Here is a 14,094-nt window from a genome sequence, read left to right on the forward strand (position 1 = left end):
CAACTTATTAAAGCAAGCTCTGTTAGTAATTATTCGTAATTGATTGAGTGTTTTTTGGAACAATGTATCTGAAGAATTTGTTTTGTAATCAAATGGCATTTTGAATTTGTATTATTTTCTGCATACTTCCACTGAGGTAGGGTATTCACTTATGGTTCGTTATTCCAAAGTTGAAGAAAAAATCACAATATGATAAGCCATGGACGTCAGACGACCAAGATTATTATAAGTGTTTGAATAATCTCTTTGAATAAACCAAATTTTTAGATATTTGAAAGAAGAATCAAAGATTAACATTATACATTTTTGTGCGATATTTTAATTAAAAAATAATGGATACCAAAGTTTAAATATTATCTAAATTTGACAAATGCATGTTTATTACTGCATGGGACACATAAAATCTCATAAGGGATATGAAGAACACATGCAAGTGCACCATTAAGCAATTTGGGAAATGAGATTAGCTCATGGAAGGAGAGAAAAGGTCCTTCCTCTGTCGTTATGGAACCTCATTTTACTTTTCGTTTAACATTGAAATTATACTTTTCTTATGAATGAATCGTAATAATGATGTAAACATACAATATTGTAGTCGCATCTTGTATTATTATGCTATCAGGCCACTAGAAAGTCTTGGAAATTGTGGTCTTAGTCATCATAGTATTAACTTGTCACAAAGTGTAAACAAAAATAAAAAAACAATCATTCAGTCTTGCTTCTTTGGAAAGAGTTGACTTTTATAATCTATCTACTTATATCGCTCACCTATTTTTTTCTTGTCAAAGAAATTTCAATTAAACATTGGTTTGAAATATTCAAACTTGAAAAAATACATATATAAACAAAAACACAATACTTATTAGTTTAACATTATGAGTCAACCAATCAATTTTATTTTTTTTAGATTTTACTGTAATTTATTCCAAAGTTTAAATAATATACTTATATAATGATAATGATTTACAATATGAAATTTTATATATATATATATATATATATATATACTACATTACTACTACTAATGCTTACGTACAAAAAGGTTTTGGTCACACTTCTTTAGTTTACAACACCTAACCAAAAAAAAAAAAATGGATTTAACAAAAACAATATCATTCTCTCTCTTGTTTCTATCTCTCCTAATCCCGACGACGACCACCACCACCACTGCCACCGTTACATGCACTAACGCCGTTTGTCGCCGTGACGGCCCGACCATCCGTTTCCCTTTCCGTTTAAAACCTCAGCAATCACAATCTTGCGGTTACGACAAAAGCTTTGACTTAACGTGCGATATTAACAGAACCACCATAACGTTACCTTTCTCCGGCAACTTCACGGTAGAAGAGATCGACTACGCAGCTCAAGAGATTTGGATCAACGACCCAAACAACTGTCTCCCACGAAGGATCTTAGAGCTAAACCTCTCAGCGACGCCGTTTAGTGGCGTTTACTCACGTCAGTTCACGTTCTTTAAGTGTCCTACTTCGAAAACAGAGTACCTCCGTTTTAGTCCGTTGAATCCGATAACGTGCTTGAGCGATGAGAACAGCACGGTGTTTGCTACTCCTTCGACTAGGATGATGAACTACTTGTCGTCTCGGTCTTGCCGGTTGATGAAAACGGTTTATGTTCCGGTTCGGTGGCCGTTTTATGAGCAGACCGTGTCGTCTTCGGATTTGAGTGATAACCTCTGGCTTACTTGGAGGGTTCCGAGGTGTAGGAAGTGTGAGATTAGAGGTGGTAAGTGTGGGATTAAGAGTAACTCTTCTCGTGACACCATTTGCTCTCATGTTCATAAACCAGGTAATTAATTAACAAGTTCTTGATTTTTTACTTCTTTTTAATTATCAACAAGTTCTTGATTGTTATCTTTTTAGTAAAATTTGATTTGATTATATAATTATATAACATGAAAAACTGACGTAGACCATGACGAAATTTTGTGTTGAACGAGTCATGTGTGTTTGTATGAATATATAATACAAATATTATAGTTGAACGACAAGTTTACTTAATAACCAATTATTTTGGTCCGTTCTGATTTGTATAAATCCGAAAACGAACATGAGACTATTCAACTTTGATAGATTGACTAATGAACCAATAGGTGCGTCCGTGCGTGTACACATGCATTTTCATTTTGTAGAAACGAACCAAACCAAACAAAGTAGTTCCTTAACTAAACTGAGTAGCTTATGAATGTGAAGACACACACGTTTTTGTTATACCTTTATTTTTTCTTACACTTCTTTCACTTTCACTAAAGAGAAAAACACACACACGCAGACGCATTCATTGAGACGAATGGGTGAAGTTAGTTGGTATAATTAAGTAAGTGGACAAAACAGGTCGGTGCCGTAATAATGAAAGCTCCGGTGCATTGACTTTATCTCTTATATATATATATATATATATCTCCAACTTTGCCCTACGTCTCTCCCTTTAGTCAACGATTTTAATTGTTACCCCATTTACTAAAAGAGTCTTCTCTTGCACCAATTACATCTAGGCACATTTTTCTTCTTTATTACTTTTGTTTTTTCCATTACAAATGATTAAAAGATAACTAATCATAGCTTTTTCACTAATTATTTCAGCTATACCAAGAAGAGCTCGTTACGCAATAGCCATCGGTGCCGGGATACCAGGAGCTTTAATCGCCTTTGGTCTCTTCTGTTTTGTGTATAGCAAAATCAACGAGTGTATCATCAAACGAAGACGTCTCGTCCCAAGCCCACCAGATCATATCAACAACGCTCAAGCAGCCCATTATTTGCATTCTGGTGTCGTTGTAACGGGTCTTGATGAGCCTACTATAGAGTCGTATCCGAAAATAGTACTGGGGGAGAGCAAAAGGCTGCCGAAAATAGACGATTCGACGTGTGCCATTTGTTTGTCGGAGTACGAACCGAAGGAGACACTTAGGACAATACCACCCTGTCAACATTGTTTCCATGCTGATTGTATTGACGAGTGGCTGAAGTTGAACGGGACTTGTCCTGTCTGTCGGAACTCTCCGGAGCAGATTTTTATTGCCGCTTGAGAAGTTTACTTAAGCATAATTAGTCTCCTTTGTGTTTTTTTTTCTTTTTCTTTACAGTATTTGTTAGTTAGTTTAATACTCCATCCGTTTAAATCTAAATGATGTTTATTATTTACGATTGTTTATGTATATGAAAATAAGAGTTTTATTTTTAAAATTGCCAATGAAAAAATGTTAGCAGAAATTGACTAACTACGTAAGTTCAAATTTAAATTAGTAATAAGACATAATCTCAAGACTTGTGATCATTACTAATCTACTATGGTATTATCCTAAGTCTTTATATATACATGATGACATTACGTGTTCTAAGCATTATAGAGGATAAGAGAAAGAATCTGTATATCCCACAATTTTAAAAATATTAGCTCATGTAAAACGTTGGGTGGTCCAAACATACAAAATAACATTATTGTAAATCCATTCAACAGATTATATAAAAATTTGAAAATTTTAAATTTATGTGGATTGAAACATACACAATAACGTTATTGTACGAGTCCATTGAAAAGATTTATTATGGTCCAAACATACACAAAAAAAAAACTTGGTAGTCTTGTTCCATAGTTTTTAATGAGGGCCGAAGTAGAAAAGAAGAATGAGAAGAGTCTCGAAAACACGAACGATGAAAACTTGAAAAGGACAAGATGACTTTGGTTTTTAGTAAAAGACTTTAAAGAAGAGTTCAAAGACACCGACAGACATCTATCTACCCCATTCATTCTGCTTCATGTGACCTTTCTTCATTTTGAGGTTATGGTTTTTTTTGGCTCGTCTTAATATTCGATGAAGCTTACGTGACTTCTTATGGTATTAGATGAACGAAAAAAAACTCCAAAAATATATTCGTTTAAATCTTTAAACGACACATGTCACTAGTAATAGATTTCTTAGATAATGACATTTCATCTACCAATTTTCTTATTGGTGAGAACTGAGAAGGTTGAATTTTTTATTTTTTTTTGTGCAAGACAATGTATTTAACTTGTCTTGTCACAATTAGATCAAACAATGTAAATTTAGGCAATTCTAGTTAGGTTCCGAATGGTAATTGCGATTTTTATTGTGGGAGAAGTGCAGTGCGGTATGTTACCATTCAGAACCTTAGTTTTCCAAATCTTCATACAAGCAAATTTGATCAATCATGTAAAAAGACTAACAACTCCAAATCGACCAAATGTTTGATCAACTTACGCAAATCAAACAAAGGTTCCATAACCAAATTGTGATTGGGATCTTTCATCAATCAAACGATAAGATAATCTGGTCCATAAACATATCAGTTGATACGTATCTAATTAATCTCATACACTATCTCTAATTTCTCTAAAATTTTAGATCAAACAGGATCCGACCGTAACCCTTTAATGCCACCGCAACAAAGCTATGTTGTAAAAAGTCTTTTCGAATCTAATTGTTTTTTGGTGCACCAAGACTCTAAAAACTGTATTTTAAATGTTATTATTATATTTAAAAGTAAACAAAAGTATATATTTTTTAATGCAAAAAATGTGAAAAGAATAGTTTGCATAAACAATTAAAAAAAATCCAAGAGAATAAAATAAATAATATAAAAAAATTAAAGAAAAATGTTGTTTTTAAAGTCTCAGTCGTGGAGGATCATCTGAGGAAACAAATAGACCTCTTTACACAGAGAAAGAGCCTGAGAGAGAGAGAGAGAGAGAGAGAAGTGAGAAACGCAACAACACACCACCGAAAGATTTTTAAAAAAGATAGAGAGAGAGACACACACACTCAAATCAGAGAGTCCAAATTCGAAAGAGAACGAATCTAATTCCTTCTTCTTCTTCTTCTTCTTCCTTTTTTTCAATCATTACTTTAATCTTCTTTCCCGCTCACTGTTCCTTCTTCCAGATCATTGTTTAGTTTCTCTCTTCTCCGCCGTTTCACGACCAGGTCTCTCTCTCATTTCCTCTCACTCTCCGCTGATCTTTTCTTGTTCGCATTTGAGGTTTTTAATTGTTCCCAATCGAACTTGATTTTTCTCTGTTTCGTCTTGATGCTTGAGAAAGGTTCGATTTTTCGATGATTCTGGGTTTTGTAAACCCTATTTTATTAAAAAGACATCTTTTTTCGTTTACAGAATAGTCCCATTTGGTGGATGCAATACGAGAAATCTCGTCTTTTTTTGGGTAGATGGATTTCCCAAGTTATACACTTCTATAATCGGACCAACCGTTCTATGTAAAGTGTTCAACTTTCCAATTTTCAAGATTTGTTAAATAATGTTTATAAATATTAGCTTCGTTGGTTTCCTCTTCTTGATTCGGTTCTAGGGTTAAATACTAAACCTTTGATTACTTCTCCTAGATGAATGTTTTGCTTCTGACATTTTCCCTGAATCTATTCAACGATGTTCGTTTCTCAAGTCTTGCTACTTTTTTTGCTTTTTTATTTTGTGCTTTTCTATGTTGTGTGGGTTATTATAATGTTTGAAGGTTTCTGTGTGTTGCTTTTGTTTGTCTAGTATACAGAGGCTGGAGCTGGAGAAGAAAAGGATTGTCTATGGAGGGAGACGTCGGAAAAGGTTTGGTATGCCCGAAGACTATGGATGGGAAGGCGAGTAATGGAAATGGTTTAGAGAAGGCTGTACCTACTTGTTGCCTTAAGGCCATGGCATGTGTACCTGAGGAAGATGCTAAGTGCCACTCCACTGTTGTTTCTGGCTGGTTCTCTGAACCTCACCCTCGCTCTGGTCAGATTAATTTCACTTCCTTTTCTTGTCAAGACGCTACCCTAATTTCTTGGAACATATCTCTTATAGTTTTGGATTTTGTTCTCATCTGGATGCAGGGAAAAGAGGCGGCAAGGCAGTCTATTTCAATAACCCTATGTGGCCAGGTAGGTTACCTCTTGATAGGCTTGTTTTTCTTGCTTTTCATCATCTTACTACCCTAGGATTGGTCTTTGTACAAGGTCCTGCTTGGTTTTAGATGCTGAGTCTGAATGTTCAAATTTTGTGACTTGTGGTTTTTAGAGTGCTTGTTCATGTGACCTATGCAGCTGAACTGTTGTATGTGATAATTGTAGGAGAAGCGCACTCATTGAAAGTTGAGAAAGTTCTGTTCAAAGACAAGTCAGATTTTCAGGAAGTCCTAGTGTTTGAGGTTTAAACTAGCATCTCTGTATTTCGTTTGATTGTTCTTATAATCTTCTGAATCTTTCTACTTTTAATTGGGGCTGATTTGTGCAGTTTGTAATGTTTCTTCTTTACGATAACCTCAATTTTGTTTTTGTTTTTGCAGTCAGCCACATACGGAAAGGTGCTTGTTCTAGATGGTATTGTACAGCTGACTGAAAAAGATGAATGTGCATATCAGGAGATGATAGCCCATCTGCCTTTATGTTCTATATCTTCCCCGAAAAATGTAATTTCTCACCTTGAAATGTTTAGTCTCTCTGGTTTCTTAAAGCTTGTGGCGTGTTGCAATTAATCAACCAATCTAAAAGTATGTTCAATTTGTGATGAATGTGCCTCTTCATGGAGAATATGATGGAACATAATTTGCTTGCGTTGTTTTAGCTCTCTTCTTGCTATTTATCTCATGAGATATCTCTTTTCACAATGATGAATCATTCGAGTACATTGAATTCGAAATACGGAACTCTCAAACACTCACATTTTTCTTGCGTTTTAATGCTGGACTTCACTGTCTAAATTTTTGCAGGTTCTTGTTGTTGGTGGAGGTGATGGTGGTGTTCTTCGAGAGATTTCTCGCCATAGTTCTGTTGAGGTTATTGACATCTGTGAGATAGACAAAATGGTTATAGATGTAAGTTTATGGTTTTGTGCTTGCCATATGTATGAACAATTTTTAGGTATCCTCTGTCTCAGAGAATGGGATTCCTATGGTCTTGTTCTTGTAGGTGTCTAAGAAGTTCTTCCCCGAGTTAGCGGTTGGATTTGAGGATCCTCGTGTTCAACTCCACATTGGTGATGGTAATTGATTCTACTTATTTTCTATTCAAAAAACCTATCTGAAATTTTCCTAGTGTTGATATCACTTTCTTCTGGCAGCTGCTGAGTTCCTCCGTAAATCCCCTGAAGGGAAGTATGATGCTATCATTGTTGATTCTTCAGATCCCGTTGGTATGATTCATATGCAAAAGTCTTCGGATATCTGAGTGATTCTTGTTTTGAATTTCTATATAAAAACTTGGTTTAAACTATCACGTGTTTCGCTCGATATAATTGTAGGTCCTGCTCTAGCTCTTGTTGAGAAGCCTTTCTTCGAAACACTGGCAAGAGCGTTGAAGCCTGGAGGAATTCTTTGTAACATGGCGGAAAGTATGTGGCTCCATACTCATCTGATAGAAGATATGATTTCCATTTGCCGTCAAACATTCAAAAGTGTTCATTATGCATGGAGCAGCGTCCCCACATATCCAAGGTTAACTCTCTTTTTCTCCTGATTAAATTGTGTGATCTCTACTGGAATCAGAAACATGAAGTGAGCAAAACCCTTCTTTACAGTGGCGTGATTGGTTTCGTCTTGTGCTCTACCGATGGACCAGCTGTTGATTTCAAGAACCCAATCAACCCAATTGAGAAACTAGATGGTGCAATGACCCATAAAAGAGAACTGAAGTTTTATAACTCTGATGTAAGTTTAACACAACTATGGTTTCCCCATTGAATATTATATATTCACTTAGACAAAATCCTGATCTGTCTTTGTACCAAACAGATGCACAGAGCAGCATTCGCTTTACCCACATTCCTGCGGAGAGAAGTGGCTTCACTTCTGGCTTCTTAAGTTCTGTTTGGCTCTACGTTATCCCTCATATCAAACTTTGTAAACTCTTGAAGAGGAATAATAAATAATTGGAAGCTTTGTATCTCTAAGCTTACTCCTATATAAAAGACTTCTATTTATATATATTGACTCTATTCTTGACTTTGCATGAATCGTATTCTGATAAAATCCTTCATATACATATATGCTAATTAATTTAATCATCACTATTGAAATCTGGTTCTGCTGGTTTCTGAAGTAGCATAGGCGGCATTCGTTCCGGCATCCTTGGTTTTCTAACTGAACCGCTCCTACGTATGGTGCGTAAGATATTTGCAGCAAACCGTGATGCATATATTGTAGCACCAAGGCTTGGGGAACTTCCACAAGCTTCCTTAGCCAAAGCGTCCTGCAACCGATTCTCTTCTTCTTTAAGAGACTCTTCGAGTTTCTTCTTAATGTATCTTCTCCAAGCTGCTTGAATGAAGCAAGCAGCCCAAGTCCTCCATTGTTGCGAGTAGAACCTAAACGTATGCCGCAGTTGTTTGCTGTGAAGACGTCTGAATTGGGATGCCACGAATTTGAGGTCATCGGCTTTAAGTGCGAAAGCTTCAACTTCCATGAGAGCTCGAACGGTTCTTGTTGAGATTGGGAGGTTTGAGGAGGTGTGTGGGTCTAAAGCCCAGGTTAAAAGCTCCTCACCACAGAAGTCACCGGCTCCAAGATACTCGGAATTGAAAAAGCCGGTTCTTCCACCGTTTGTTGTCATTGTTAGAAGCTTCCCACGCATTATAAATAGCATTTCGTCTACTGGATCTCCTTCTCTTACGATATAGCTTTCCTCTGTGTACAACACAGGTTGTAATCGGTCACAAAGTGCATCAAGAAGCTGTTCGTCCATTTTCTCAAACATTGGGACCTATATAACCAATAGAAACATTTAGGATTAAGAGTCACGCTGACCATTTAAGTGAGAAACCAAGTAAAAAGAATAGATGGTGTTTGTTTTACCCGCATGAGAAGGGCAAGACAGAGATGGCGTTTGATGTCGCGTCTAAGATCTTTGGGAAGATTACTAAGAAGATTCTCTTCATCAACGCCTCTTGTCTCTTGCCATTTGTACTGCTCATATCGACGGATTCTTTTTCGCAAGTTCTCCGGTAGTAAACGGTGAGACATCCATTGCTCTGCGTCTCTTCTCTTGACTCTCATCTCCTCCAACCTCGTGGTCGTTGATTGCAGATACGTCTGCAAATTTAAAACTAGACATTAAGAACAACAATTTTGCAAACAGTAAGGCAAATATGATGAAAATGAGACTAACCTGCATGTTCCCAATCAAGAAGGAGAACAAAACCAGCCCAGCAATAGAAATGAAGACCGCAAAACAGATCTCCCAAACATATGTACTTGTTTTAAGGTTTTGACCAAGTGAACTGGATCAAGAAAACAGAACAAAGATGCAAGAACTAAGCGCCGTTTCTTCACTGCATAACAAACGGCAAACAATTTGCTGAGATACATAATCTCAATACCTGAGGTTTTGAAGACCCCACCAGAAACAGTAAAAAAACTTCTGAGGGAAATCTTGAGATTCCACTACACCAGACTGAAGTGCGTTTAGGAATATCCCAAAGTCGAACAGTGTTGTGTTTGGCGTCTGAATCGGACAAGACTCATTGAGGAATGCATTGCCTACTGTAGTCTTGGGGTCACAGTACAACAACTCCGTAATGCAGATAGATTTTCTCTTCTTGCAAGCTTGTTTCCAACACACTGTTTCACGTTCAATAGAAAACAAATACCAGAAAGCACCAAACACCTGCACATTTACCGGTTTTGACCAAAAAATATTATACATCAAGCTCTGATAATAAAACAGTTAAAGAAGGTAATAAAGAATTTCAACTCACATGACTAGCTAGCATGTAAAGGAAGAGATTAAAAGCAGCTCCAGCCCAAGCTGTCTCAGTCAGTATGCCTGAAGTTCTTGTCACTTCCTTGTAGAGCGGATAGATTCTTATAAACCGCGGTATATATTGGAAGAAAACGATGAATTTCAACATATTCTTCGTGTTCAGAGACGGTGAGCCTCTCATATGTGGAATAACAATCAAAATCACCATCTGAGAAACACACAATAACTCACATTACTCCATCAATCAACCTAAAGGCGTGGAAAACACAAACAAAACCAATCAATGAATCACCTGTGGAAGCGGGAGTACAGCTAAAATGTCGATAATGAAATGTGATGACAAGTAACGTTTTGCTATCTGTCCCTTGTCCTCAACAAGAACACCTCTCCCAAAAACTCGTGAAGAAGGAGCAATAAAGCCAGTACGGAACTGGAAAATGATGTGAATGATGTAAAAGACATCAGTGAACGAACGCAAAACGCTTGCAGTAATCTCCATTTTCCTATCAATACCAAGACATTTCTTGGCGTCATCGATGATAGGGACGTAGAAGAACAAAGGGTCTAGCGAGACAGCGATGATACAAGCTAAAACGAAGATCTTGTTCCATCTCTGAAGAAAAGGTCCTTGTGGGTCAAGGATTTTGTGAGTTGAACCAATCCCTTTCGAAACAGCTTCTTTAAAAGAGTAAGACTTGTAAGATCTTTTGAAAAGTCTGATCCTTGAGGAGCTTGATTCAAAGCTTCTGTGGAACTTGTCGGAGATTGAGCTTATTGTTCTCCGGAATATTCCACTTCGAACCTCGTTTTTGCCGGAATATTCCACGTCAGAGGAAGTCTTGTCGGACTTCCAATCCTGAAACCTGAATCCGACAAAGTGAAGAACAATCGAATTAAGTTCCAAAATAACCTAGAATTCAAGGAGACAAATCTGGAGGAACACACTGACCTTACAAACTTCTCTTGTCGGAAATTCATAGATAGAAACTAGAATTCAAATCGCAGAGATTTTACCTCCCATGAAGATTTGAGGAATATAAAACTTCAATTCAGCAAAAACTAAACTCAAATTTCAAAACTTTGAAGTTCAATCTAACGAAACCCAGTTCCAGTAAACAGGTGAGAAAAAAAGGAAGAAACTTTTTTTTTTTTCTTGGTAAGTAGAAATCAAAAGGAACATGGACAAGTGTATTTGCTTCCGAGAAACCAGTAGAATCGTAGAGGTTTTGGGGAAGACAAGAACAATAAAAGGGTAAAAGAACAAACACTGTTTGAACCCACCAAAAAAGATAAAAATGAAATCTTTGTTTTGTTTTTCCTTGAAAAGAGCGACCAAAAGCAAAGATTGAATCACAACAAAAGAAGAAAAAACTAAAGTGACCCTGAAACAAAATAGAAAGAGAGGAAGATGATATAGCAAAGAGAGAGAGAGTGATGGTGAAGATTAAAGATTTGAAAGATTTGAAGAAGAAGAAGAAGAAAATATTGAATGATGAAAGCGAAGCCCTTTAGCAAGACAGAGAGGACGGATGGAGTTTCCACGAAAGTCACAAACTTTGCTTTTTTTTTTTAAATGGTTTCTCTGAGATTTTCTTAATTTTTTTGGTCAGTGACTCAGTGGTTTTTCTTAATATTTTAAGTCATCCTAAAAAGACACTTATACCTTTGCAAACTATTTGATATTTTAAAAAAGATTTGGGACCAAATTTTAACTTCTGAGTATTGTATTAGACTATATTAGTACGAAATCATTTTTGAATTGAGTTGTCAGTTATTTTTTTCTGTAATTGTCGTCCAGTTTTAACTTCAAATTATTAGTAGTCGAATATGTTGGAAGATTACAGAGCTAACAGCAATTCTCGTATTTTAGAAAACTATATTACATATCTTGATCCTCACATCAATTATCAATATATACAATGTTGGATGAATTATGTTTGTAAAAGAAAAAGAGCATCTCACACTCTCACAGTAGATGGTATAGATAATCTATAATCAAGGAACTGTTAATGAGACATATAATGTGAGTTTCGTTATAACAAACAAAACTGGTGAAATTGCGTTTTATACGATTTTATCGCATAATTTACATAATATATTGTTTGTTTTTGTGTACACCTAATATATTATATCAGATGCACATTTATTTATGAACATATAAAATTACTTTCTATATATAAAAATGTATTTTTCAATATTTTAAAATTTTGTACCATAATAAAATTGTTCTTAAAGGTCCATTCTTTGTAAAACAATTTTTTTTTTTCAAATTCCCATTTTCTTAATTAAAAATGATTTTGCTATTTAGCAAAATTTCCTTTTTTAAAAATTTCCAGCATATATTTTTTAAAACTTCTAGCTAATTCATTGAGATTACTTAAGGATTTTTTTTTTCTACGTTCCATATATATGAACATGTGTTTGCCTACGCCTTACGGTATCATCAAATCAACTTAAGAATGCAATCTTCGAATTTGCTGACAAAGAAACGTAACTACGAGTTGATCAAGGCATTTCCTTTTCTTCTGAGAGTGATTAATTAGTATGAATATTAATTAGGCATGCAAAATTTCAAATGACGTATCATTTACGTTGCAAAACAAAAATTCTATAATTTGACAGACTCATTGGTCTCTACATTTTTGTAGGTTAGATTTTGGTATTTTGACGTCAAAGTTTAATGTTGATGAGATCATTGTCAAAATTCAGTAAAAATCAAACTTTTTGTACGTTATTTTCCAATACATAGTTTTGATTTCATGGTACAAATTGATTTTTTTTTTTAACAATAACAAATCATATATTACATCGTAAGAATGGCACAAATTATCGAAGGAGCGGATTATATAATTTGAAAAAAACGATCCTCTTGAAACATTGAATTAGAAATTTCAAACTTAGTTATATATATCTTTAATTAACTACTTATAATGTAGTTACATATAAATGGATGATGAGAATGTTCTTTGAAAGATGATGATAAACTATAAAGACAGTGCCCGTGAGTATCTGTCGATCAAATCACGAAGCAACCCACATGACCTCTTCCTCTTTTTCTTCTCCTTTTACCAAATCTTGTGCTCCACAAATTTAGAAGTACAGTTTAAGGCTAATAATTAAATTTGAACGTTTATTATACACTTCTTCAACTGATACTGTTAGGTAAATGCTAATAGAGACCGTTGACTTCTTGACTGTATCGTGTCCCTTCTCGTACGTTGGTCTTAGCGGAGACCAAGGGAGGTTTTCAGCCCTTGGATCTAAAGACCAGATCAATATATATATATATATACGTATACAACTTCATGCATAATCCATATTTATGAAACACGAAGTCAACTGTTTCTTAATTTGATTACACTATATATAATAGAATACGATAAACATCTATATCAAAGTCCGTTGAACATGGATGATAATGATGAGTCATACTAGAAGTCAGGTCAACCATATTCTCTCATCTGTATAACTTTATCACAAGAAAAAGATGTTTGTAATCAAGGTCTCTTTTCTTTGAATTTTGAATGGAAAAGAACAGTTTGTTTTGTCTACGTGCGACTAAATTAGATAAATGGTCTTCTTCAACACATACCAGAAGATGTTAGGGTATATATAATATCGTAATTAACATTAAGCAATCATGTAATTGAGTACGATCATGTTCATGGTCACGGGTTTCGTTGGGGTGCTTGGACATTCTTGAATCAAGCAAGAATCTTGATCATAGCAGCAAGTTTTGTCATCGGGAATAATAGTGACTTATGATCACACAGTTGTTATGAACATTTTTTTCTGGGTTCTATTTGTTGTTACCATTTTCATTCTTGGTCTTCTTTTTTTGGGACCAATTGACAAAGGACAGTTTTGAAACAATCTCTTGGCGAGTTTTGCGTTTTTTTTTTCTCTCTTGTGATTTATTAAAGATCATGTACTTGAATGCCAAATCTTATGGGAGGATACCATATCCTATTGATAGTATCTTTTGTTGTTTTGTACATTTAGAGCTGTACACATGTGACACAAAAGTGGTTGATATATTTTATATAGTGATTCACATCCCTTAGACAAGCTCCCCGAATTAAACCTTATCTTTGATAATGGTATTTTCCAACAAAACATACTCATATGATGATAAATATATGTTTATCTCAGTGCCATGATCTGATCCTTTGGACTTCTTCTCTTTTTCTTGTTCTGTGGAACAAAGAAATTTCAGGCCTTTAGGTTCATATTTTCTTTGGCTCCATACCAACTTAAAACTTTCAATATTATCGTTTTGTATGTTTTACCTTTGATTATACTTGTTAACACGTATATAAATCGTTTTTTTCTTCTAACAAAGATTCAAACCCGAGAATTAACGATATTTCATA

General features: G+C 35.2%; 3 protein-coding genes across 5 annotated transcripts; 2 read left to right on the plus strand and 1 right to left on the minus strand.

The window, feature by feature from the left end:
• Positions 1-1,022: 1,022 nt before the first annotated feature.
• LOC17875492 (RING-H2 finger protein ATL20) lies at positions 1,023-3,196 on the plus strand. The gene is made up of 2 exons (XM_006280509.2): positions 1,023-1,806; positions 2,601-3,196. Exons 1-2 carry the CDS (start codon positions 1,092-1,094, stop codon positions 3,044-3,046), a joined length of 1,161 nt encoding a protein of 386 aa, XP_006280571.2. The 5' UTR covers positions 1,023-1,091; the 3' UTR covers positions 3,047-3,196.
• A 1,498-nt stretch (positions 3,197-4,694) lies between these two features.
• Positions 4,695-7,958, plus strand: LOC17876641 (spermine synthase). 3 transcript variants are annotated; one of them, XM_023779633.1, is made up of 12 exons: positions 4,695-4,963; positions 5,151-5,251; positions 5,535-5,762; positions 5,861-5,908; positions 6,098-6,174; positions 6,313-6,435; positions 6,736-6,840; positions 6,935-7,007; positions 7,086-7,157; positions 7,266-7,458; positions 7,542-7,671; positions 7,756-7,958. In XM_023779633.1, exons 3-12 carry the CDS (start codon positions 5,573-5,575, stop codon positions 7,822-7,824), a joined length of 1,080 nt encoding a protein of 359 aa, XP_023635401.1. In that variant the 5' UTR covers positions 4,695-4,963; positions 5,151-5,251; positions 5,535-5,572; the 3' UTR covers positions 7,825-7,958. The 3 variants fall into 3 exon arrangements, with proteins under 3 accessions (XP_023635401.1, XP_006280696.1, XP_023635404.1); XM_006280634.2 differs by lacking the exon at positions 5,151-5,251; XM_023779636.1 differs by lacking the exon at positions 5,151-5,251 and having other exon boundaries at positions 5,542-5,762.
• On the minus strand, positions 7,925-11,123 carry LOC17876516 (cyclic nucleotide-gated ion channel 1). The gene is made up of 7 exons (XM_006280028.2): positions 10,671-11,123; positions 10,014-10,584; positions 9,717-9,929; positions 9,339-9,625; positions 9,128-9,239; positions 8,815-9,051; positions 7,925-8,722 (listed from the first exon to the last, which is right to left on the minus strand). The coding sequence occupies exons 1-7, from the start codon at positions 10,697-10,699 to the stop codon at positions 8,021-8,023; spliced, it is 2,151 nt and encodes a 716-aa protein (XP_006280090.1). The 5' UTR covers positions 10,700-11,123; the 3' UTR covers positions 7,925-8,020.
• Positions 11,124-14,094: the final 2,971 nt, after the last annotated feature.

This window comes from Capsella rubella, unplaced genomic scaffold (genome assembly GCF_000375325.1).
Source record: "Capsella rubella cultivar Monte Gargano unplaced genomic scaffold, Caprub1_0 scaffold_8, whole genome shotgun sequence".
NCBI lineage: Eukaryota > Viridiplantae > Streptophyta > Magnoliopsida > Brassicales > Brassicaceae > Capsella > Capsella rubella.